At 39.2% G+C, this 23,556-nt stretch overlaps 1 protein-coding gene across 1 annotated transcript in view; it reads right to left on the bottom strand.

The window, feature by feature from the left end:
• The window catches only part of NEK7 (NIMA related kinase 7), a 116,840-nt gene that overhangs the window by 40,276 nt on the left and 53,008 nt on the right, over positions 1-23,556 (bottom strand). Inside the window, exons 3-5 of the mRNA XM_045536420.1 lie at positions 19,728-19,868; positions 11,323-11,385; positions 9,740-9,850 (exon numbers count right to left, since the gene is read on the bottom strand). Coding sequence (XP_045392376.1) covers positions 9,740-9,850; positions 11,323-11,385; positions 19,728-19,868 — 315 coding nt within the window. The remainder of the gene's footprint in view (positions 1-9,739; positions 9,851-11,322; positions 11,386-19,727; positions 19,869-23,556) is intronic.

The raw sequence follows: 23,556 nt of genomic DNA, 5'->3' as shown, positions 1-23,556 counted from the left end.
TCAGAGCTACGGAAGACACACGGCACCACCAGGAGCCTTCACTGCTTGGAGGATCCAAAGGCCCAGAGTGGGAAAGACATTGCAAAGTGATTTCCTTTCCGGTACAACCTCTACATTTGGACAAGTAGGAATAAAAATCTGTCTGCAAATGTAAAGAAACAGCCAAACCAAATAGGTGAACAAGATTTATAAGTTATAAGATTTGATGATAACCATTATCTCCAAAACATGGCTGAGACTCTAGCTAAGTTACGAAAGTCTGTGGCAGGCAGAATTCCAACGTGTACCTCACCACCCCAGATTCCCAAGTCCTGACGTGTAATCTCTTCCCCTTGCGTGTGAGTGAGGCACGTGAATATTACGAAATATTCTTCCCATATTATATTATCTTATGTGGCAGAAGGAATTTCACAGATGTAATTGAAGCTCCTAATCAGCCGGCTTTGAGTCAATCAAGGACGAGTGTGGGTGGGCCCGATCTAACCAGGTGAGCCCTTCACAGCAGCCAGAAGGACGTGAAGCCAAAAAGATCCTCCCACGTGGCAGGGCACCGCTGGTGATGCCCAGAATCTGAGTCTGGGCGACAACCAGGAGAACACAGGGACTCTGTCACACAACTGCAAGGAACCGAATTCTCCCAGCAACCAGTGACCACAGAGCAAGACCATGAACGTGAGCTCACGGCACTAGCTGGCACCTTCATTTCCACCTTCTAAGACCTCGAGCAGAGAACCCACTACTTGGCACCGGGCCTCCTGGCCCACAGAAATGATGAGATAATAAATTTGTCCTTTGGAAGGCTGCTAAATTTGTGATAATTTGCAATGTAGCAATAAAAAACTAAAGTACATTCTCAACATACTAAAAATCAATATGTATGATTAATTTTCTGTATTATGTAAAGGAAACACTTTGAGGCTCTTACCAAACTTAAAGAGAATGATGCACAACTGGTAACAATACAGAAAATACAAAGTTAATCATCCAAGAAGATAGCCTGTATCTAAATATATTAGAAATAAGAAAAGATACCCTAAGTTATTTATTTGGAATAGTGTCAAACTTCTGGCAGAAAATACATACTGATTTAAATTATTTGTATTACATATTTTACTAAAAAACATTTATAAGAATAATATTCATTTCCTTCTTAGCCATTATGATGTGGTATAACATGCTTTTGGCAGATAACAAACCTCTGAGTTTCCCCTTAAGATATTTATTACATTAGGTTACGTTTTATTTTACTGATATTCTGGCAAAATAAGGTTTTTAAAAGAAATACGTGCACTTATATTTTCTATTGTCTCCAACTGACTTTTTAATAGGTAATTATGAATACAGGGACTTACAAATAGTTCAATAAATGACGTATATTTTGCAAAACGGGCTATGAAAATTTAAAATACATTTTAGCAACACTTCTATTAACAAGCTCAAATTAAAAAACTTTTGTTTATATATTTTTGACATTAGTCTCATTTCCTCCACACTGAGTATTCATTGCCAAATACGTTTCTTGACATTAGAACAGTGAAATAAACAGTATAAGAAGGCGAACTACAAAATGGTACATGTATTAGTCCCATTTAGACTACAATAAAGAAAATATACTGCACATATAGTGCAATTTAACTGAAATCTAATTATTTTGTAAGTGTCTGTTTTCCTTTAAAACTCTATTACTGATAATGAAGAAACATATGATGGAAAATTCTGGGTTTCCTTTTATCCTAAAACTCATCTGGGAAGTATTTCATCTGACCACAGCCTCAGGTATTCCTTTGTCACTAATTAGAGAAATACTGAATATTTCAACTATAAATTGCTTAATTATATTTGTCAGCCTGCTCTAAACCAATTAATTATTTACTTGTAAAAATCTTTGATGCGCTGCTGTCCAGAGGTTCCTTTCTGGAATACAGACCAGAAGCTATCTTTCCTCTTCTACCCCAATTAAGCTGAAGACTTGAGAGAGTGAAACACTGTTGTGATACGCAGTGATTTACAGTATTACTCACTATAAAGAAATGAATCATGTTCGTTACAATTCAAGCATTTACTGCTGTCCTTTCCAAAGCTTTAAATCGCTGTCATGTTCCTTCACAAAAGAAGTCCCTACGATTTTTTCCTAATATAATCCCTGGTCGCAGGAAACTGCTGTGACTGTTACACAACCACCCGCGTCACCTCCTGGCCCCGGGAACAGAGACGTGCCACAGAGGCAAGAGAACCGACTTCCATGCCCGTGTTCGCCTCGTACTTGCTGAGTTCCTACCACCAGCCAGGCACCGCCCTGGAAAACGAACACGGCCTGGCGGGCAAAGCCCACACGGTCCCTGTCCTCAACAGAGCTTTCGGTCTGATGGGAGATACAGACGTCTTATAAAACAATCACACAGGTAACTACACGATTACGTGACTAAGTGCTATGAAAGGAGGGTACTCCGAGAGCACTTGTACCAAACAACAGTCTGTGGGTCGAAGGGAAATGCTTGAGGAAGTGGTGTCTAAGGGAAGAACCGAAGGATGAACGGACATAAACGGCCAAGGACGGAGGAGAAGCGCGTCCCGGGCAGATGGGGCTGCAGACGCGAACGCCCTGCAGGAGAAAATGAAACACAGTCAACGAACTGAAAACTCAACGTGCCAGAGCACAAGCGGGAAAGCAGGGCCCAGATGCTACAGCAAGTATTTCCTGGGCACCTGCCCCGTCCCGGGGACCGTTCCAGGCACCTGGGACGCGTGAATACAGAAAACGGACTAAGATTCCTTCCTCGGGAGCTCATCTTCCCTATCACACCAGCTTTGCTAAGGCTCATCAGACATCGTAATCTTTCCCCTCAATGTGAAACCCTACAAGGATCTGACTGAAAGCAGAGGTTTTTTATTTTCCTTTTTTTCCTCTCCCCTCTCTCCTCTTAACACATTGACTGCCACACTAGAAAAAAAATTTTTTCCTTGGGGCCACAGTGTTTTATTATGAAAATAAAGACTTCCAAAACAAAACAGTCCTTTCTAATTTAATGAAAAATTTGTTATTTTTTATTGTTTTCTGTGTGTGAGTTATATGCAATTAAAGCATCAATATTAACTGCAACAATAAGAACATCAACAAGTAAGATTTTCATGAACCAACTGCAGTTACAGATGGTTCGCGAGGCCCCAGGCTCAAAACTAGCATGAGTTAAATACAACTCACAGGGCAGTTAATGTGTGAAGGACTGAGGGAGACAGATGCAATGGGGACATGGGGAGACAGCTGAAAAGCTCTCCCTGTCCAGGTGGGAGACTGTGCCACTTCATGCCACAGGGAGAGAAATGGAAAGGAGCTGGGTGGAGAAATTTGAAAGATTCAGAAGAAAAAATGAGCAGAACTTGCAGACAGACTGAAAATGGAAAGTAAGGGAGAGAGTCCTGGTTTCCAGGGTGCACAAACTAGACAGACTGGCCCCCGGCCTCGAGTTAGGCAACGTGGGAGGAGCCAGTCTACAAGGAAGATCACGGATTTGTTCACAGACATGTTAAGCTACATGGAGTCATAATTAAGAGAGAACTTCATGCGGAAGATTAAAAACACTGGGAGTCACAACAGTATAGAGAGAGATTGAGGCCACAGCCACGAATGAGATCAGCTACAAAGTAAGGACAAAGGGAAAAAAAGTTAAGACTGAAACTTAAAACTCCATCGTTAAATCATTAAAGACCAGAAGAAAAGAAGCACAGTCTCCAGAGAGGTGGAGAAAACCACGGCGCCCTGGGACTCAACAAGCATTTGCAGAAGGGTGTTAACAGCAGAGCTGAACGCTGCCAGCAGCGTGGGGCCTGGGGGCAAGTCCACCGGATTCCATGGAACGGGGTCAGGAAAGAAAGAACCAGGCAGTGACTGAAGGAAGAGGCGGGCAGAGGGGAGGGTATTAAGACTCAGGAGGCCCCCTCCGATCACCTCATTTAAAATAGCAACGCCCTTTCTCCAAACTCCTCGTTACCTTCCTTCCTTTACATTTCTGCATGGCACTGTCGGTACCTGGCATGCCACATGCTCTAGTTGCTTACCATTTCATTTGTCTTCCCCACTAGAAGGTAAGTTTCTTAAATGAACGAATGAATGGCGAGTGGTGTGTGTGTGTGTGTGTGTGTGTGTGTGTGTGTGTGTGTGTGTGTGTGTGTGTGCGCGCATGAGCATGTTTAAGATAAAAGCAACCTGGGCATCTGTAAATGATGATAGAAGGGGTCCAGAAGTGCATAGTGGTTATGAATTCAGGACTGGGAATAGATTACGACAAGGTTTAAGTTTTCTGAGAATATGGGCAGAGCAAGGACAGGGAACCCAGGTGGAGGGACATACTACAACCCCTCCTGTCCGACAAGAATAGGGTAACAGCAGAGACTGAGGAAAGAACAGTCACAGATGCAAGTTGGTCCCACAGGTTTGGCCTTGCAGAGATGCGGGCATTCCTGTCTGATGACCTCTATTTACTCTGTGACACTGGAGGTCTGATGTCATCCGCCAGGAGCAAAGGGTAGATTTGTACAATGCAAGGAAGAGAGAAGAGTGGTAATCAGAGGTTTAAATGGAATAAAGAAAATCCGAGTATCTATCAGACATCACATATTCAGATAAGCATGGACAGATCGGCGCATACAGATGGATGTGCATATATTTTACATGTCTAAAAATAATATATAAGCATATATATTTTATATTACTTAATCTTCATAATACTTTAAGTATCATCAATCCAATTTTATGGATGTGGAAACTATAGCTCAGTCATTAAGATTAAGTAATAAATCAAGGTCATATATAGCAGTACTGCTTAAAGTCCTACTGCCATCAGAAATTCTCAGTCTACTTTTAGTTGTCCTGTTATAAACACCCATTATAAACCACACCTCTGCTTTCTATAACTTATTACAACTGCAGACTTATAATTTCCTATGAGTATTAGTTAAATGCCTGTCTCTTACAATGAGTTCTAAGAAGCATAAACCATGTACCTGGTACACAGTAAATGTTCAATAAATGAATAAATGAAATGTAGAGCTTTTATGGGCAAAGCTATTTGAGAAAGTAATTTGGCAGTATGTGTTATGATTTAAACTGTGAATATTCTATTACTCAGCAATATTATTTATATGAATCTAAGTAACAGAAATAGATGAGAGTATGTATAGATATAGTTGCATTGATATATACAAGGCTTTGTTTTTGAAGTTTCTCTATAAGAATAAAAAATGAAAATAATCCAGTGGTCTATTAACAAAGCAATAATTAAATAAATTGTGATGTGGAGAAAGAATACATATATTAGAATATATTTTTGCATTTACATGTGTGTGTAAAGATAGTGAATAAAGTTAGGAAGGTTTTATGCACATAAAACTTAGTGGTTATCTCTGGGACGTGGGCATGAGCGAGCAAAGGGAAGGACCTTCAACACTTGAGAAAATTAATGCAAGAAAAGAGGGCCTTTTATTTTATATTTAAAAAATTACGTAAACACTAAGTTCAAATCAAATGGAGAGAAAAGCTGTAACAAGGTATACTATTAAAATACATCAATCCATAATAGAATTCTATTTGAGAAAGAATCCAGACAGATTGCATAGATCAGATCTTCCCAAGTTATTAAATTACTTTCTTTGAATACAATTTAGGTATTTGGTCAGATCTAAAATATCACACTGCAAAAGACATACAGAAACATAACCAGGATATGAAGATATTTTATTCATGTGAAACTGTTTGGTCAAACTTTCTGTTATGGCTCCTATGCCAAGATTGCTGTAAGATCCATAGGTTTGACAACATGACTTTCAACCTTTACAAGAGCTCCAAAAGAACCCAGGAAACCTGACCCAGAATGTCTTATACCCTGACTAGGCAAAAACTGATAGTACCTATAAAAAAGGATAGGATCATTAAAAGGTTACACTTTATCGAGCCTACTAGAAGCGAAGGAGGAATACTACTACTAATTCTCTAAGGAAGGACCACTTCAGTATTCTAAGTGCCTGACGTCTTATAACTTATTAGAACTCAGTTGATACCCTTTATTTAAAAAATTGTTTTCCCCCTAAGTAGTCCTTTACGTGACAGACACCTGCAAATTTCAGTCAGAAACCTCAAGGGTATTCCAAGGATGTAGTTACAAATGTATATATTTATATATATGTGTATTTTTTATATGGAGTATATGGAATTCTCTATATATATGGAATTACAAAGGTGTAATTCTATAATAGTAAGTTACTACTCATTACGAGATAGAATTCTGTTGTTCTGAATCTATTTTACTGATAGATAAGAATTTGCTCTCTTTCCCTTCCCACTATAAGTAATTAAATAACCCTCCCAGCTAAAGGTTCAGGCAAAGCATTTCATGTTATTTGTACTCTCTTATAAACACTATGTTTACTTTTACATGTCTCTCTGGTGGAAAGCTGTTTTATAAAATTTTGCATTTGGGTACTGTATTTGCATTTCTTTTGAATATTATGACTATAATTTCGTATTGTTCTTTGTTTTTTATTTTAGCATATTACGTACGGGGGTACAAATGTTTAGGTGACATATGTTGCCCGTGCCCCACCCGGGGCTACTGGTTGGGAAGTCCCTAAAACAGAAAATCAGGTAACTATTAGAAGTGATTCACTCTAACTATGGGAGTTCAAACAGAGTCAGCTTGTGGGATTCTGCCCTAACAACATTACCTTCCTTTTATGTAGTGTTTTTATAATTCAGAAACATTCTTATGAATTGTCTTCATCGTACAGATGAGGAAACTAAGACTAAGAGAATTTAAGTGACATGAGAGTTTGAGTGGCTGACACAGAACCCACACTCAAGAGCAGAGTTCTCAACCACTGCCAGAGAGTCCGCGAATGCCTTGATCAGAAAATCCAAGAACGCTTTGTAATGAAATGCAAACTGGGTGTGTATCAACTTTTCCCTGGGGAGAAGGTCAAGGACTTTCATCTGATTTTCAAAGGAGTTCTGTGAAATAAAATCTTTAAGGCCCACTAAAGGAAACACGGATTTTTGCATCCAACAAACCTAAAGTTCAAAAATACCAGTTCTGCCATTTAGTAATAATGGTACTTATCTTCTCTAGGTGTCAAATTTACCTCTCAGAATCCTTGTGAAGACTAAATAAGATAACGTATAGAAAGTGTCTTTAAAACACTGTCTTTAAAAACTCCTTACAATAAATCCACGTAGCAAAGATTACTAGTGATACTCCAGCATCTGCTGAGAGACTGAATGTACAAACTGACAACGCCCAGACCACGTACAAAAATAGAACTTTGATCTACAACTTGCAGTAACCTTCCCAGGACACCAACCCTTCATCTACAACACGCCAGCCTGTCAGTCAGACTCGCGGGCTGCTATGTCAGTCTGGGGTCAGCAGTGACCCGAGAGGTCATCGCTATTTCCAGTGACAATCCAGGAGGCTAAGAAGTAACTTCTGTAACAATCGGCCAGAATGGCCAAGACTTGATTAATAACTGACAGCTTTCCTAATTCGGTCCCTGCTTTCAACGAGGACCAACCGGAAAAAGCCAAATGTGTTCTCCTAACCCCTCACAGGGATGCCGCCCTGCTTCCAGCCAGCTGCCTACCTGGGCACACCTGAAGGCTGCCCTTTTTCTCTACAAAGCATTCACTCCTCTGCAGGCCTTTAATTCTCTGTCAAAACACAAGTGTCAGTGGCTAAATTCCTTGTTATAGCAAGCCCAGAATAAGTAGCCTTTTTTTCTCATCTGGTTGTTCTTGTTTGTTTCCGTACCATTCAACTCATCTTCCACAGTAACAGAAGTTTAGCTGTGCACCTGGCCAGCTGCATGAAGACTTCCTTGCAGACATTCATGAGACCACGCTCCAGCCAAGGGGACGCAGCTGGAAACATGTGGCAGGCAGCATGCAGGAATATGCTTTAAGATACGGCCAGCAAGGACCATTTGTGCCTTCAAGCCCACTGTGACTGGATAAGCTGAAAACAGGCTGGGTTCCTGAGATCAGAGTTGACAGCTCAGCGCTGCCATATCAGCCCCAGTCCTCGATGTGACAGAGAATAATGATAACAATATAGCAGCAGCAGCTACCTTTACATAGCTTTACCATGCATGAGGCGCTGTTCTAAGCTCTTAATAAACATTAATTAATTTAATCACAGCCACAACCCCGTGAAGTGCATTCTATTATTATTACGTTTTTGAGAAAAGGTGGCACAGAGAGGTTAAGTAACCTGCCCAAGGACAAGTGGTTTTAAGCTGCTGTTTGTTATTTTGGGGTTTCTATTTAGTGCAGCTAACCTCAAACCCAATCAACATGCCCTTAGTAAGAAAAGTAAGCAACTTCTAAGTGGCCGAGTCAGGAGCTGATATCCAAGGTCTGACTGCAAAGCCCACGTTCTTCTACGCGGGACCCCCCCCAGAAACAGGTCGCGCTGCTCTAGAACCTCCTCCCAGCCTCCTTCCTGGGATGCCCAGAGACTTGGATGGGTCTGCTCAGAGAAATCAGGCCGCACAGGTGTAGCTGTGCCTTACAGAAGACGAGTCTTCTGGCCGATCTCCAGGTTGATTTTGGAGTGTCCACATAGTTAAGTTGATCAGTGTGAATGTCACCAGGTAATCCAACTTCAGAATCGTTACTGATCACTACCACCTACCATTTATTACATATCTATCATATTATTACATATTATAGCTACCATTTATTACATAACATAGACCACATTGCATTAAGGCTTTTTTTTTTTAATTTCAGAATATTACAGGGGTACAAACATTTTGGTTACGTGGATTGCTTTTGTACTGCTTGAGTCAGAGTTATAAGTGTGCCCATCACCCAGACAGTGTACACTGTACCTGTCAGGTATGATTTCATCCATCCTCTTCTCCCCCCGCCCCCCGCAAACTGTATGATTTCCGTTGAGTTTTACTTCCATCTGTATACATGAGTGCTATTTGGTTAGTTCCAATTTAATAGTGAGTACATGTGGTGTTTGTTTTTCCACTCTTGAGATACTTCACTTAGGAGGATGGTTTCCAGTTCCATCCAGATTGTTGCAAAAGGTATTAATTCATTTTTTTATGGCTGAGTAGAACTCCATGGTATACACACACCACATTTTATTAATCCACTCATGTACTGATGGGCACTTGGGTTGATTCCACATCCTTGCAATTGTGAATTGTGCTGCTATAAACATTCAAGTGCAAGTGTCTTTTTGATACAATGATTTTTTTTCCTTTGGATAAATACCCAGTAATGGGATTGCTGGATCAAATGGTAGTTCTACTTTTAGTTCTTTGAGGACTCTCCATACTATTTTCCATAGAGGTTGCATAGGTTTGCAGTCCCACCAACAGTGTGTAAGTGTTCCTGTCTCTCTGCATCCATGCCAGCATCTACTGTTTTGGGACTTTTTGATAAAAGCCATTCTCACTGGGGTTAGGTGATATCTCATTGTGGTTTTGATTTGCATTTCCCTGATCATTAGTGATCTTGAGCATTTTTTTCTATGTACAGACATTGGCCATTAGTCTATCTTCTTTTGAAAAGTTTCTGTTCATGTCTTTTGCCCACTTTTTAACGGAGTTGTTTGGTCTTTTTCTTGCTGATTTGCTTGAGGTCTCTTTAAAGTACCTAACATGCCTATATGTTTAACAGACAACTCTATTAGAAAGAAATAAAACTTTACGACCATTAAAAAAAAAAAAACTTTACCTTTATCATTCTGGATAGATCACCAGCATCTGCTAATTCCAAAACTATGTTTAGTTCATTATCTTCGATGAATGATGCATAATATTTAATCACATTTGGATGGTTGAGTTGCTGAGAAAATAAAACACACACCAAGAAGTTTTCTTATTGTAAATTCCCCAAAGTCAGGTATAGTTTTGTAACTTAAAAATAAACTTACTGTATTTCATTTTTAAATCACATAAATCTTAACATGACAGTATATTTTTCTTCAATCTAGTGAATTCTGAAACAAATATGATTATTGAAAGTGAAACCAGGTACAAATCAATTTTAATATTCTTTATTAGAAATAATAAATTTTATATGTAAAACTTTTAAAAATAGCACTATGCCCAATAAGCATAAAAGATGCAATGAGTGAATGACAGATTTAAATCACCATGTGCTAAATATTATATCTTTTAAAATGAGAACTATCATTTGAGAGTACTCAAGGATAGATAAAGAATCCCTTTTACTCCTACTTTGAAGTTAGGGCTGGTCCTAGTATAACTCCAGCCAGTACAAAAAAACAACTGGTATCTAATATACTGTATCTAACTATTACTTTACATCAAATAACATAAATATACAGAACTTATTTATGTGAGCTGACTCATAAAATCATCCTTTAAGAAAAATTTTACCTTGTAGGAATATATGCCTCAGTTTATATACCTTTACTATCTTTTTGTTGAATCTTTAAATATGTTAACACAAGACAAATCGTTTCTCACAGAAATATTCAAGAAGTATAGGTGATTTTTCTTCTTTCTACTTACAGTTTTCTCCTCATATTTTCTACGATGACATGTTATTTCTATAGTAAAAGTTTATATTTAAACCAGTTACTTCATGTGCCAAGAAATAACTACAACTAACAGAATAGTCAGAAAGCAGTTTGTTTTGACCTTATTCTTATCTTTTTGTATAAATTTGACTCATTTATGGCATAAAAAATACCCAAGTCTTACCTAAAAGTTTAAAATATAACATAAGCCATCACATTTTTCAAAAGAAACTTAGAACTAGCAAAGAAGTAGTGCAGAGATAGCTGAAATCTCTGTCATGCTCTTAGTGGGTGAGAAATTGAAAAGCTAAATCCTGACATACTCTTTACATCCACCTTTTCTAAATTTGGATAAAACATTCAAGGATATTATAAAAAGCACGTGAACCGTTTGGATTGGTCTACATTCTCAATGTAACACATTTGAGATAACACGTGCATTTACATTACTGAACTTTGAGAATGTGTCTTGTTGAGACGGTGGAGAAAAAATTTCTTCAATGTTTTATGCCGATTTTATCAATTTCCTAGTTTGAAATTAGGAGGAAAAAAAAGCTGATCCTACCAAATGTTCCAATTAAATTATTTTACAGTAAATCTAAAAGGTAACTACATTCTTCAATGTACTGAGATTCAAACTTATTTAATGCTACCTGAAATCAGTGTGGCATAAATCTTAAAGAACATTTTGCCTGTAAGTGTGGTATCTTAATAAATCACTGTGATCAACACACTCAGTTATGTTCAAAACAGTCAATAGTTCATCACTTACCTTAAGGAGATCTATTTCCTTGATGCAATCAGCACGTGCTTTGGCATCCATTAAATCAAATATCTAAAAACAGAATCCAGAATTAGTTAATAAAATAATAATCTATGGTTCAAGCCACCATGAAAATTCATAACACTCTACACACAACTAACTAGTACTGAAGTATGTGTGTGCACGGTATAGCATCAGAAACATGAAGAGGGACTCCTCCGTATGGGGAAGGAGTAACATTAGAGCTGAATCTTAGAAAAATTATTCTGCCAGCCAGAAATAAGAGATATCTAATACACTGAAAGTAAATGCAGAATAAGGGTATATAATTGCAGCTTATAAGAGGCAACTTTTGCTGTATAGCGTGCTTAACAGCCAAAGATGCACAAGGTTCTAATTTTTTAATTAAAAAATCAATGTGAGGGTATTAAATAAAATTTTAAAACAGAAATAAAATCCATAAATTCACTGCCTTAAAAAATTTTAGCTTTTGCTTAGTCCCTTCCATTTTTTGTATAAATGCATGTTTTTCACAAAGTGAAAAAAAATAGCATTATAAAAATGCCCTATGCTTTTTCACCTAACATTATAGCAACATGGTTTCCATATTTCTAGTCTTGGACTTATTTCTATTGTTTTTCATGAAAACTTCAAGCATCAACTTTTACGTTTTGCAAGTTTTAATGTAAAATGGTCAATCACTGCATACTGTTAAGATTTGAAAAATATAGAATCTCAGTTAATGGTTTATAAAAACAGAGAAACTAGATGACATCTACGTTCCTCTCAAATAACAGAAAAGGAAATATGTATGCTTATACATGCATTATAAATAGTAACTTCTCTTTTCTCCATTAATAGTAATTCCAAGCACCTCAGCTACAGTGAACTTGTGTGAACCACCAGGATTACAGAATGGAACAGAATGAAACAAACAGATGAGAAAGGAAAGGAACAGAGGAAAAAGGAAAGGAGTGTATGAGTAGCAAATCACTATCACAAAGTTCACATAAAATACCCACTAAGATTATTTTTTGCGAAACATCAAGCTCTATCAAACTTGGGTAAAATGAGGTGATAATTTAGATATAAATGGACACCAGTAGCAGAGGTTTTAAAAAAAAAAAAAACACTATCACTTTAATACAAAAAGTATGGTACCACTTATTGAAGGAAGGAGAAACTCACATGGCATACCAAATTTCTCTCCAAAGCATCATAGTTTTACTCCACACATAGATAATTATTATGAATAGCCTGACCCTGGGTACAGACAAGCTTAAACTGTACGTGTTCATGTTTTCTACCATTTATAAAACCACACTTAAGGCCATCTTATTATTAGAAATCTAGTAAGAGGTGCATCTTTAAGGACTTGAAGAAATTAAGCCTGCAGTCCTTAAACATGCACGGGTAAGGTACAGAATGCAAACTGGAGCACAGAAAATTCACATGCAACTTGTAAGCGCTACTTGTACAAAGTGATATGAGAACTTCGACAGGGTGCAGTATGGCCAACAGGGTTCTCAACACTTGATTTATACAAGCAGGAAAGTGTAACCTTTCAGAAAAATTTTTATAAAAATTAAGTAAAATCAAAAGTTCTTCACTTATAGGAATAAGCTTTACATTTAGCAATTTCACAAAGACAAGCTATTCATTCCCTGAATTGCAAGATAACAGATGCCAGAAAAATTATGCTGTTACTACATAACACGTTAACGATAATAACAAACATTAATGTAAACAGAAAAATTTGAACTTGATGTTAGTTATAGGTAGGAAACATACCACTGAAGCCTGTGCTTAAAAACCAAATGGCAAAAGAAAGAACTGAATCCTCCCAGGGCACGAAGGCGGCTGCCACGCTAGGAACTGCTCCTCACAAGGGACTCAAGATAACTCAAAGATAAGCTGGGAGCTCAACATTGTAAGTGTTTTAGGTATTGAAGGAATTCCTGAAATTTTTTTTTTTAAGGGGACATAGAAAGAATAATGCCTGCACAGAGCTAGGGATTAAAATGAAGAAAATGAGAAACACGGAGACACATACAAATCCAATCTCTCAGTAATCAATGTCTCTATCATGGGAAAAAATATTTTAAAAAATCAAAAGGGAGTGAGTGAGATGAGAGTGAAATATGTGTAAGAGCTTTCAGAAACTGTAACTAGATAGAAAATACCAAGATAGAAACATGCTACACAGAAATCACAAATCTTTAATTAAACTTATAATTAAATTAATTTAGAATACAAATCACTTTCATTTTTTACAGAATTGTCAATAGTATCAAAAGTCGCTCCTCAAATACTGGGAGAAATAAGCGTTGAGGGCACATTTAAGGCACAACTAAATCCTAAGCCAAATACATTTACAAATACTGGAAATTCAAAAGTATCTTATCTTTCTTTTTCTCTTAGCCAACATGTCAAGATGAAAATAAATCATGAATCTTTAGATCAAATCATTCCCAAACATAGATTCAGAGCTGTCTGATGATTTCATGAGCAAGAAAAGGCATTATGTGTGGGGTAAAAAATACGGATTTTGTAAAAATATCTTACATATAACATGTATAAGCAAGTTTTCAGAATGCATCTTTTTCAGTGCTACCAAAATTTCTTCAGGTTTTTAAGATAATTTTGTACTTGGTCAGAGCAAAGTTATTTGCTGTGGTTAGGCAAGTACTAGCTGATAAATTCTTGGTATTCTCTGAATCATTTTAAAAGTTTTCTTCTGTCATCTTAAAATTTTGCCAAAATTACTCACAGCTAATGAAACTGAAAAGGCTAACACTTGAGATCTTAAAAAGGAAAGGGAGTCCTTCAAGTAACTTTTTAAAAATCTTTAAAGAGGCATATGTCAAATTATTAGAAGAAAAACCACTTAAATGCAGCAAAGAAAGTACTCAAAATTATATACTAAGAGAATCTGACAAACCTGGTATATCTCATTTTAAATAAACCTTATATACAGGGAAATCTTAACCAAATACATGCTGGGCCTCACCAGTTTTATAGAGGCTAAATAAACGAACGGAGCATCGTTTCCCTAAATTGAGAAGCCCCGTCTTCCTTACGAGGTGTCCTCCTCCCTCCTCATCTCACCCTGTATCCCGTCTCTGTTATTCCCACTGTTCTTGACCCTCTTGACCCTGATGCTATAATGACATTTCCGTCCCTCTCACTGCCTGGTGGCTGCACAGATCCTCCCCGAGCTTGGCCCCAAGTCCCTCCTCTGTCTAAGGACTATTTTTCCTATCAGCCTGCCAATTTCTGGTTCTCCTCCTGGATGACTGGTAGGCAAAGACTTTCTCTTCCAGAGCCTCTCTCTTTAACTTGACAGGGGAGAAGGTAGGCAAAGGGGTTAGAAAATACAAAGCGGAAGGGCTGTGGCCTCTCCAGACAGAAAGCTCAATTGCTGAACAAAATAATCTCCAAATAGTTAGTCTCCACCACCAGCCCTTCCCTACAAAAACACTCCAAAGGGTGGAGGGGCTGAAGTGAGGAGAGGACAGAACTTGAGCAGGGTGAATCCGAGCAGAGGTCCCTACTGCTACCAGGACTTGCTGCCTCTGACACCCAGCCCTGCAGCCTAGTTTGTCAGCCCTCCTCTCTCATCCCGATGCATCAACATGTCTGAACTAGAAATCAAAGGACAGCGCTCAATTCCTTCCTTGCAGATTCCTTAAAGGCCGTGGCAAATAATGGCATGGAACTGGATTCCCGTTTGTGTCACTAATTATTCTCTGACTACTGAAAAACCTTTGTTTCCAAGGGGATACGTTTTAACCCTCAGGCCAGTATATGGGACTCCAACTTCCAGTCCATCAGTAACTCTGTTCAACAGGTTTCCTTAAAATTAGAAAATCAGGAAAATTACTGTGACAGTCATCTTTTGTCCAGATTTTGTGGGAGACTGAGGCTCAGCAGAGCTGAGTCGGGGCTGGGCTACAGATGAAGAAGCCGCCACACGGAGGACACTGGCAGCTTTGAGGGAGAATGTGGGCACAGGAGAAGGAAAAAACCCAAAATCGTAACTGTGAGAGACACACCAAGAGGAGCCATTGAAGGAACAAAAAGAGGACGTCTAGAGAGGGGGGACCAAGACGGTGCAGTCACGGAAACCGGGACAGGCCAGTGTTAAGAACCTGAGCAAATGGAGGCCACACCTGCAGAGACCGGGGAGAGTGAACTGACGCTGTCTGCAGACGAGGAGGGAGGCTGACGTGGGGAAATGGGGCAACTGGTGCACAAGTCTCGAAAGAGGCAAGAGAGAAGGAATCTCCTGGCAAGAACAGGTGGAGTTGGGAGAAGATGGGCTGGGACAGCTATGCAGTCCTGAGAGCTTGGACAGCAGTGACCGTCCCTGTCAAACAGGCGATGACAAGAGCTGCTCAGCGTGAAGGGACGAGGGCTGTGCTGAGGCTCCGGGTAGCAGTCGCTGCCGGCAACAGCGTAACCACACACCCACGGATCTGGGTTCTTCTCACGCTGTGGTCAGAATATATTCAAGTGGGAGTGTAAGAGAGTGTATTTCCAAAGAAAAGTAAGCAAATCTCCAAGAAATAACCTGAGAACTCTACGATGCGGGACTTGGAAAATGATTACATGTGAGCAGAGGATGAGGAAATACACAGACGAGATAAACTATGACTGCAGATTGCAAGATAAGGGGGATTCCACAGTGGGAGCATCCACATCACTGAAGTAACTGACAAGGGTCCAAGAAAGTCAAGAAAACACAGAGATTGCATGTACCAGATCAAAACAATTCTTTGACAGAGAACTGATGAAGTTTTGAGACGCAGCTCATGTGCTCTGTGAAGACTTTCCCAGCGATCCCTCCCACCTGTTCTCAGGGCTGCTCCCGCCAGTGTAGACCTCGTGATTCTTCTAGAGGTGTCTCTGCTGCACCCCACTGGAATCCCCTGAGTCCAGCTGTGTTTATCTTAGTCTTATCAATGCCCTACGCTGACCAAGGAACACTAGGTGATCAATAAATACCAGTGTAATCAATTCAATGATCGACAGGGAGGGAAGCATGGAAGGAGGTGGCAGGGGGAGAGGGAAGCAAAGCCGGTACACAGAATCTCATGATTGTCACATCAGCTAAGGCACCATCTTACTTTTTGCAAATGAACCATGATGAGATGTAGGTAAGTTTTCAAAGAGACTGGTTAATGTTGCCACACACTGTGGGCTCCCAGATCCCTTTAGGATTCGAAGAAGTAACACGCGTTCAATTCGGTGCACATGCTCTTCTTTCCACACTGGCAACACGCAAACCTGTCGCAATGTCACCAGAGCTTGGCACGTTATTTTTTCAAGGCCCTGAATAAGGGAACTCGACGGTGTGGAACAAAGTCAGGGAGGGCCTTGAAAACTGAGCTGAGGAATCGGATGGTAGTTCTAAAGTATCTCATCAAAGATCTGCAAGCAGAGAAGTGAATTATAAAAGTAACACTTCAGCATATGAACTCAACCGAAGTATTTAAGAAGGATTCTACCAGAGCTGGGAACAGCAATGATATAGCCTTAAAATAACAAGTTGCAAGAGGAAATTCAATATTTGATTCTTTAGGAATTTTGTGAAGAGTTGGGTTAGTATTCCTCAGAAAGGAAAATTATCTGGTTAATAATATTTGAAAACAATTTTATTTGAAGCTGTAGAGGTGACTTTTTCTTGTGCAGCACAAATGTACTACAGAACGAGAATCAATACCACAACCGAGATGCAAACATATGTCTCCTCACAAAGTTTTAGGACGTTGTTCCTTAAGTAAATAAGCTAAAAATATCTTCACAACGTCATTTTTTGATTCTATAAAGAAGTTACGTTTAAACTAGAAGATGCCACAGTATCAACGCTTAACAAAGCGGAGAGGAATGACGTAATCCAGAAGAATAAACTAGCTTCCCTCAGTAACTTGAAATTTATCACCGTGCAGAACGGAGGCAGCTAGAGAGGACGTCTAGTTAGCACCGATGGAATACAGCTGTGCGATTAACTCACGACTGCTCAGACTCTCCGTCAACAGAAAGAAAAATGTAGGCAAGAGCTTTTTTTCTTCCTCCCTCCGTCCATTCCTCCCTTCTTCCTTTCTTCTCTTTTCTTTCTTTCTAAATATTTCTAATGACAAGGTTCTGCAACTTAAAAAATAATCACTGGAAACAGAATAGAGCCCCGTCTCTTCTACACTCAGAGTCAATGACAAGGTGTAGAAGGAGCAGCAAGGCTCCGGAGACCTCCCAGCGGATTTCTCAATCTGCCCACCCTCCCATCCTGACTATCTGCAGCAAACGGGCGCGGTCTTCTCTCCAGTCCATTCTGTATGTTGAATTTATAATGTTATTTTGAAAATAATGACTTTTGAACAGGATGACCCTACTTGAGAGCCTACAGTGAATCCTCACTTGCCTACAGTTCGGATTCCTCTGTCTGTTCCAACACTGCCCACAATCCGGTCTCGCATTTATGGCCTGGCTGAAGTTCCAATTCCACCAGTTCCAACAGCTCACATTGACATCTCCATTCTGCGAACTCCCACTTCAATCAGGAATCCACGCCACAGCCTTAACATTTAATTGTTCTAGATAGACTCTTGTTCCCCTGGAGGGCAGGAGTAATACCATCGGTTTCTTCTTTTTTATTTCCCTCAGTGCTCAGAGATCATAGTAAAAAATTAATACATTTAAAAAATGAATCAAAGAGTCCTTTTGTAAGGGACTAATCATTCCAAAAGTCATCTGTTTCATAATATCCACATTCTATACTGTGTTTCCTTAAGCTCTGAGTGGCAGAGTAAAAGAGAGAAGACTGCAATTCTTATACGCAGCTGGTGAAAAAGTAAACTGGTGCAACTTTGGAAGACAATTCGGCATTAATGTGCGGCGGCTCATCATTCCCATTCTTAAGCAAAAACAACAGAGAAATTCTTGCACTTATGTACCAGGAAAGACACACAAAAAATATCACACAAGTATTGTTTGTGATAGCAAACAACTGCAAACAACCTACACAGCAAGCAACAAGAATGACTGAATACTGCTACCCAGCAGTGGACAGGAAAAACTACAGCCACATGCACCAACATGGATTAATGACTCTAACATGACGCTGCATGAAAAAAGAAAGTTGTGTGCGTGTGTGTGATATTAACATACACTTAAAATCTGCTTCATTTCTATCAAGTTCAAAACCTGCAAAAGTAAACAAGCAATAGACTTTATTTTAGAAATTTGTACTGATGTAGGAAAAAGTATAAAGAAAAATGAAGGAATGATAAACATTAAATTCAGGATATGGTAAGAGGGAAGGGAGTGGCAGACACGAGTCAAAAATATTTTTAATGTTTATTTCTTCAACTGGATTGTGAATATGAAAGTAGCTCTATTATTGTTCATATCTAATACATATGCCATATAAAATCTTTCATAGTTAATATTTCATTTTTTAAATGTAAATAAAAAACTGTGCATCTCGAGAAAGACTCCTGCAAGTATACTGATCATTTAAAAAAAAAAAAAAAAAAGGAAATTTAGGTTTCCCAGGTCCCTGCAGAGGAAGATACCAGGATTGCAGAGCAAAATCGGAGGTCTGCGGCAGGTGTGAACAGTAACTACCTGCACTGAGAAAGGGAAAGAAAATCACATGACGTCATACACACTACAAGGCAGAAAAACAAGTACTTTGCAGGCCATAGGAGCTCATTAGGGCAAGTGAAGCTTTCAGGGCTTGGGCAGTGAGTGTTCCAGGGCAACTCGGTAGAACCAGAACAGCACAGTCAGGGCAGGACTTGGCAAGAGGAGCCGGAGCAAGATAAACGAATTTGAGAAAGACAGAAAAGAGCTCAGATTGGAGAGCAAGGCTGATTCCAGAATGATACAAATACAATATGGAGATTTTAATTCAGATGTCAATCCTCTAATTTTATCTACCTCTTTTTTTATTTCCAAGTAAATAAAGTTCACTTCATTTTCCTTTTATTTATTGACAGTGGAGTTTGACTGCTATTTATTAACTTCAGGCAATTTATTATGTGGATCTGTTTTCTTCCTAGGATGCCGATAGCTGTAGAACTTCCACTGAGGATTCTACATCTACTTAATGTCCAGTTAGAAGCAATGGTGATAACTCAAATCTGCCTCTTGAAACACAGCATTGTGAAAGCTTTTCTAGGATCAATACCGGCTAAATTTTTAAAGCCTAGCCTAGAAGTCATGTTAAAACTAAAAGTTAATTTCCATTCCAGACTACGCTCAATCCAAGCTTTTAAAATACAACGTTCATTCTTTTCCAGCATTCTCAACTTAAGGCCATCATTACCCAATCTTTCCGGACATACTTTTCTCTATCAATATTATTCACGACGTACATTTAACACTGATTTATATAATTAAAATCATCTTACCTGCACTTTTTTTAAAGCCACTGGTACTCCATCCAAGAGACAGGCTGCTCTATAAACTTCACTAAATTGTCCACGACCAATTTTCTTTTCTATCCGAAAGTTGGCTAATGTATTATAGCCCATATCCGGTCGTAAGGCCTTCTGTAATTAAAAACGTCAGAAAAATTTTCAATCACAGTATACACACCATACACACAATCATCAACCATTTTCACATAAGCAGATGATACCCATGGCAAGCTTTCCGACATCCACTCATTCAACAAATATTTGTGGAAACCTACTCCTGCCGGGCACCGTCCGGCACACAGAGCACAGCGGCAGACTACGGACCACCGTCCCCACACTTGAGAAACCTGCATTCTAACGAGGGAAAAATAACAAACAAGGTAAACATGAAATACACGTGGGAGACAGTAAAGGCTAAAAAGAAAAAGTAAATCAAGGAAGAGGGACATAACATGGGAAAGAGAAGGATTTTGAAGTTTTAGGTCGGAGTTCACAGGATAGGAACTTGTCCCATCTAATCTAGTATTTCTCTGATTTTCTTTTTTAAACACTCCTTGAGTTGAAATGGACCGTGTGTATGTGTGTGTGCATATATAATATGTATATGTATTCGTTTAGCCCAACCTGTCAACTAACGCATGATACATTTCTTAACTTCCAGACAGTTAATTTAACTTCTGCAAAGCATATTTCCAGTGCCAAGGAGTCTACCATCACATCATTACCTTTTAAAATGATTTTGTTGTTGTTGTTGTTGTTGTTTGTGGAAAAAGTCATTTATTTACTAACATTTTTTGGTATTTACTATGTGCTGGACACTGTGCTAGCTGCTACGGAAACAGAGATCAATCAGAAATATTCATGTTTTCAGCTCTCAAACAGCTTACCCAAATACATGGAGGAGGCTCCTCACTGCTCTCAGAGAAATAATTATAGGGTATCGGCAGCAGGGGGCACAGTGGTCGTCCCTATTCTGCGACAAAACTGAACTTACAAATTTCACCCATTGTCCTGGTTCTCTTGTTCACTTGTTTGTTCATGGACTTACCATCCATTCACTCACAGACGCAAACGTTAACCGAATGTCTGCCATAGTCCAACACTGTCTATTGCTGAGGTTGTAGCACACACCCAAGAACACCTCGTGGCACTCATTTTAGCATCACTACCTATATAAAATGTGACAAAATACCCTACTTTAGCTATCATATGCCCTTATATTTTCTCTTTTTTGTCTAAACATGCCTGGGCCTTTTCAAGATTCTGGATTATTGATGAGTACACTCTCCTTACACCCTCTGTTCCCTCTCTCAGCCCTCTTTGAGTAAATATGACTAGTGCACCCTCTAATGAGACTGAATTTTAAAGACTTACAATGCATTCAGGGATGGCACTGGTTCACACACACAATACATTTAACCTGAACTCTTAGGCCGTCAAATAAACCTTTGCTGAGGCTGATGACCCCACGTCCTGAACTTATGCAGAAAGCTATTTTGATATATGGCAAGTACTTTACGTTAAACCCTGTACATTTTGTCTTTTAATTTCACTACATCTATCATGCTAACAAAAAGTGTATACTTTTGCTAAGGATTCACTGTAATTCAAACCCAATGTTTCTCGAAAAGAGAAAAAAAGGAGCAATAATTTGTTAACATACACTGCTTTTCCTTTCCTGAAAGTCCAAAATATTGTCTAGAGAAATACCATTCTTCCTTTAAAATATCCAGAATAACCAGAATACAAGAATTTCACAAATTTATTTCATAAATATGGGACTGTAATTGCTATGATTAAAATAATGTTAGTAACAACCACCACTACAAAAATAACAGAAGGTTTCATTTTGGCGCCTACAACTTAACAGGCACTTTATATTAGGATTTTATATGCCATCTCATTCAATTTTCACACCAATCCTATAATGTCGATGTTATCGAACCAAACCTACGTCTAGCTGATCCCAAGTAGAGTCTATGCTACACTGTTATGTTATTAAGCAAAATCAGCTACAATATTAACCCAACATTATGGGACCCTACATGATGATCTACAGGTATGTTCAATTTCAAGTCTTTTGACAAACAAACAAAACAAAAAACCTGAGGATAGAAACACGTTAAAAATGAAAATGAAAAAGTATATCCTAGTAAGAAAAATAAAACCAAAATAAAATTATCAAATACAGAGAGGTAACTTTCCACGCTGTCCATTTTTAAGAGGATTTTTCACAGTCATTAAATTTATAATTGTGTCACTGTGACAAAAATGACATGTATTTTAACAAAAGAAACTCACCAAGTACCACTTCTCAGATCTATTCAGTAGATATAAGCAATTTTTTAAAGTTTTTAACTTTAGATAAAGGTTTTGTTTAAAAAGGAGAGTTTTTTTTAAATCATCTATCCTTTTTTAAGAAACTTTTTTCATGTTGATACACCAGATAATCTGCAACATGTAATAAGCACAATTCCTTCTCCTCCCACACACACAGAGACCACTCTTTCTCTTGGTGAGCTCTGTCAATCTTAAGAGCCAAGTACAGCTCATTGGTAGGAGCACTATCGTGCAATTCAGATTCTGCAAATTTGACTGGGAATTCCATCTTCTGTCTGCACAGCAACGTGACAAACATTAGCGTGAACTGCTAAGGCAGTGTGACAGCCGCATGCTGAGAGCAAAGTCTCACTAATGTGTTTTGGCATGCAGGTTTGTAATCACACATTTACATATGCAATGACCTACATTTGCATGTCAGATCACACACCGTCTTGGTTTATTAAGACCGGGCACCTCCCTGTGCTTGGCCGCCAGAGTGGCGAGAGAGGGCCAGAGGGCGGTGTTTTTTGGCAGTTGAGGGATGAACTGCCACCAAGGATTAGGCTGATATGGCCTGAGCATTAGACACTTCATTAGGCGTAATCTGTTTAACAGTGGGCAGTGTATGTAAACTTCACAGCCCATTTGCGGCACCTTTCCCCCCATGGCCCTTCTTCAAAGGGCAGTGTGGGTGAGTGACAGCTTGTCTCATCTGCTCCCGTGTCCTGTCACCCAGTGTAGATGTGGAGGGCTGACGTGAGAAGGAGCATAGCTGCACATCTCCAGCTACCCCCGGTCTCTCTGCCACACTGCCATTTGTATAAAAACAAGCTCCTGTGGGATGAGGTCTCCTTTAGGGACCATCGGGCAGGGAACACACAGACTGCAGTAGCGATCACCGTACTGCAGCGAATGCCATACTCCGCGCGATGAGTTACTTCCCACTGTAGGTGGCTTTATACTACGTGCTTCAAATAGCAGACGAGATCATCAAGTGAGCTCCTGCTCGGGGAAAAAACTATTTTTAGTAAAAAGCTATATTCTCTTTTTTGAATGATTTCCCATTCTCCGTATGTTTTTCGTTTAGCATCTTGAGTTACACTGGGAATACAATCTCTCAGCCAAACAACGTGATTCAAATCAACATAAAATATAAACCAAATAGAATCACTTCAACTGGCTTTTTGCTGTTCTCGATTTAGAGTGTAAACTGAGTCTCGGTCTCTTGAAGTTCCTCAATGACCAGGGTTTTTTTCTAAGCTGCACAAAACTGCTTTTGGATTTGAGATGAGTGTCTTAGAAGACCTTCAACTTTCATGAGAATAAAAATCGACTTTGTTTCTTCCGCTATAACTGAGGGTGACGACACTTACCTACAACAGAGGCTTTCAAAGTCCCTGTTGCCCCTGGCTGCGTCGGGCCTCTCCACTAGCCACACTGTATGTCCCCAAGTGCACCGTGGGCGTGGCCTCACGCCCTGGCACTGCACCTGCTGTCC

The sequence above is a fragment of the Lemur catta genome, chromosome 23 (assembly GCF_020740605.2).
Source record: "Lemur catta isolate mLemCat1 chromosome 23, mLemCat1.pri, whole genome shotgun sequence".
NCBI classification, from domain to species: Eukaryota; Metazoa; Chordata; class Mammalia; order Primates; family Lemuridae; genus Lemur; species Lemur catta.
This window is presented reverse-complemented; position numbering and strand designations above follow the sequence as displayed.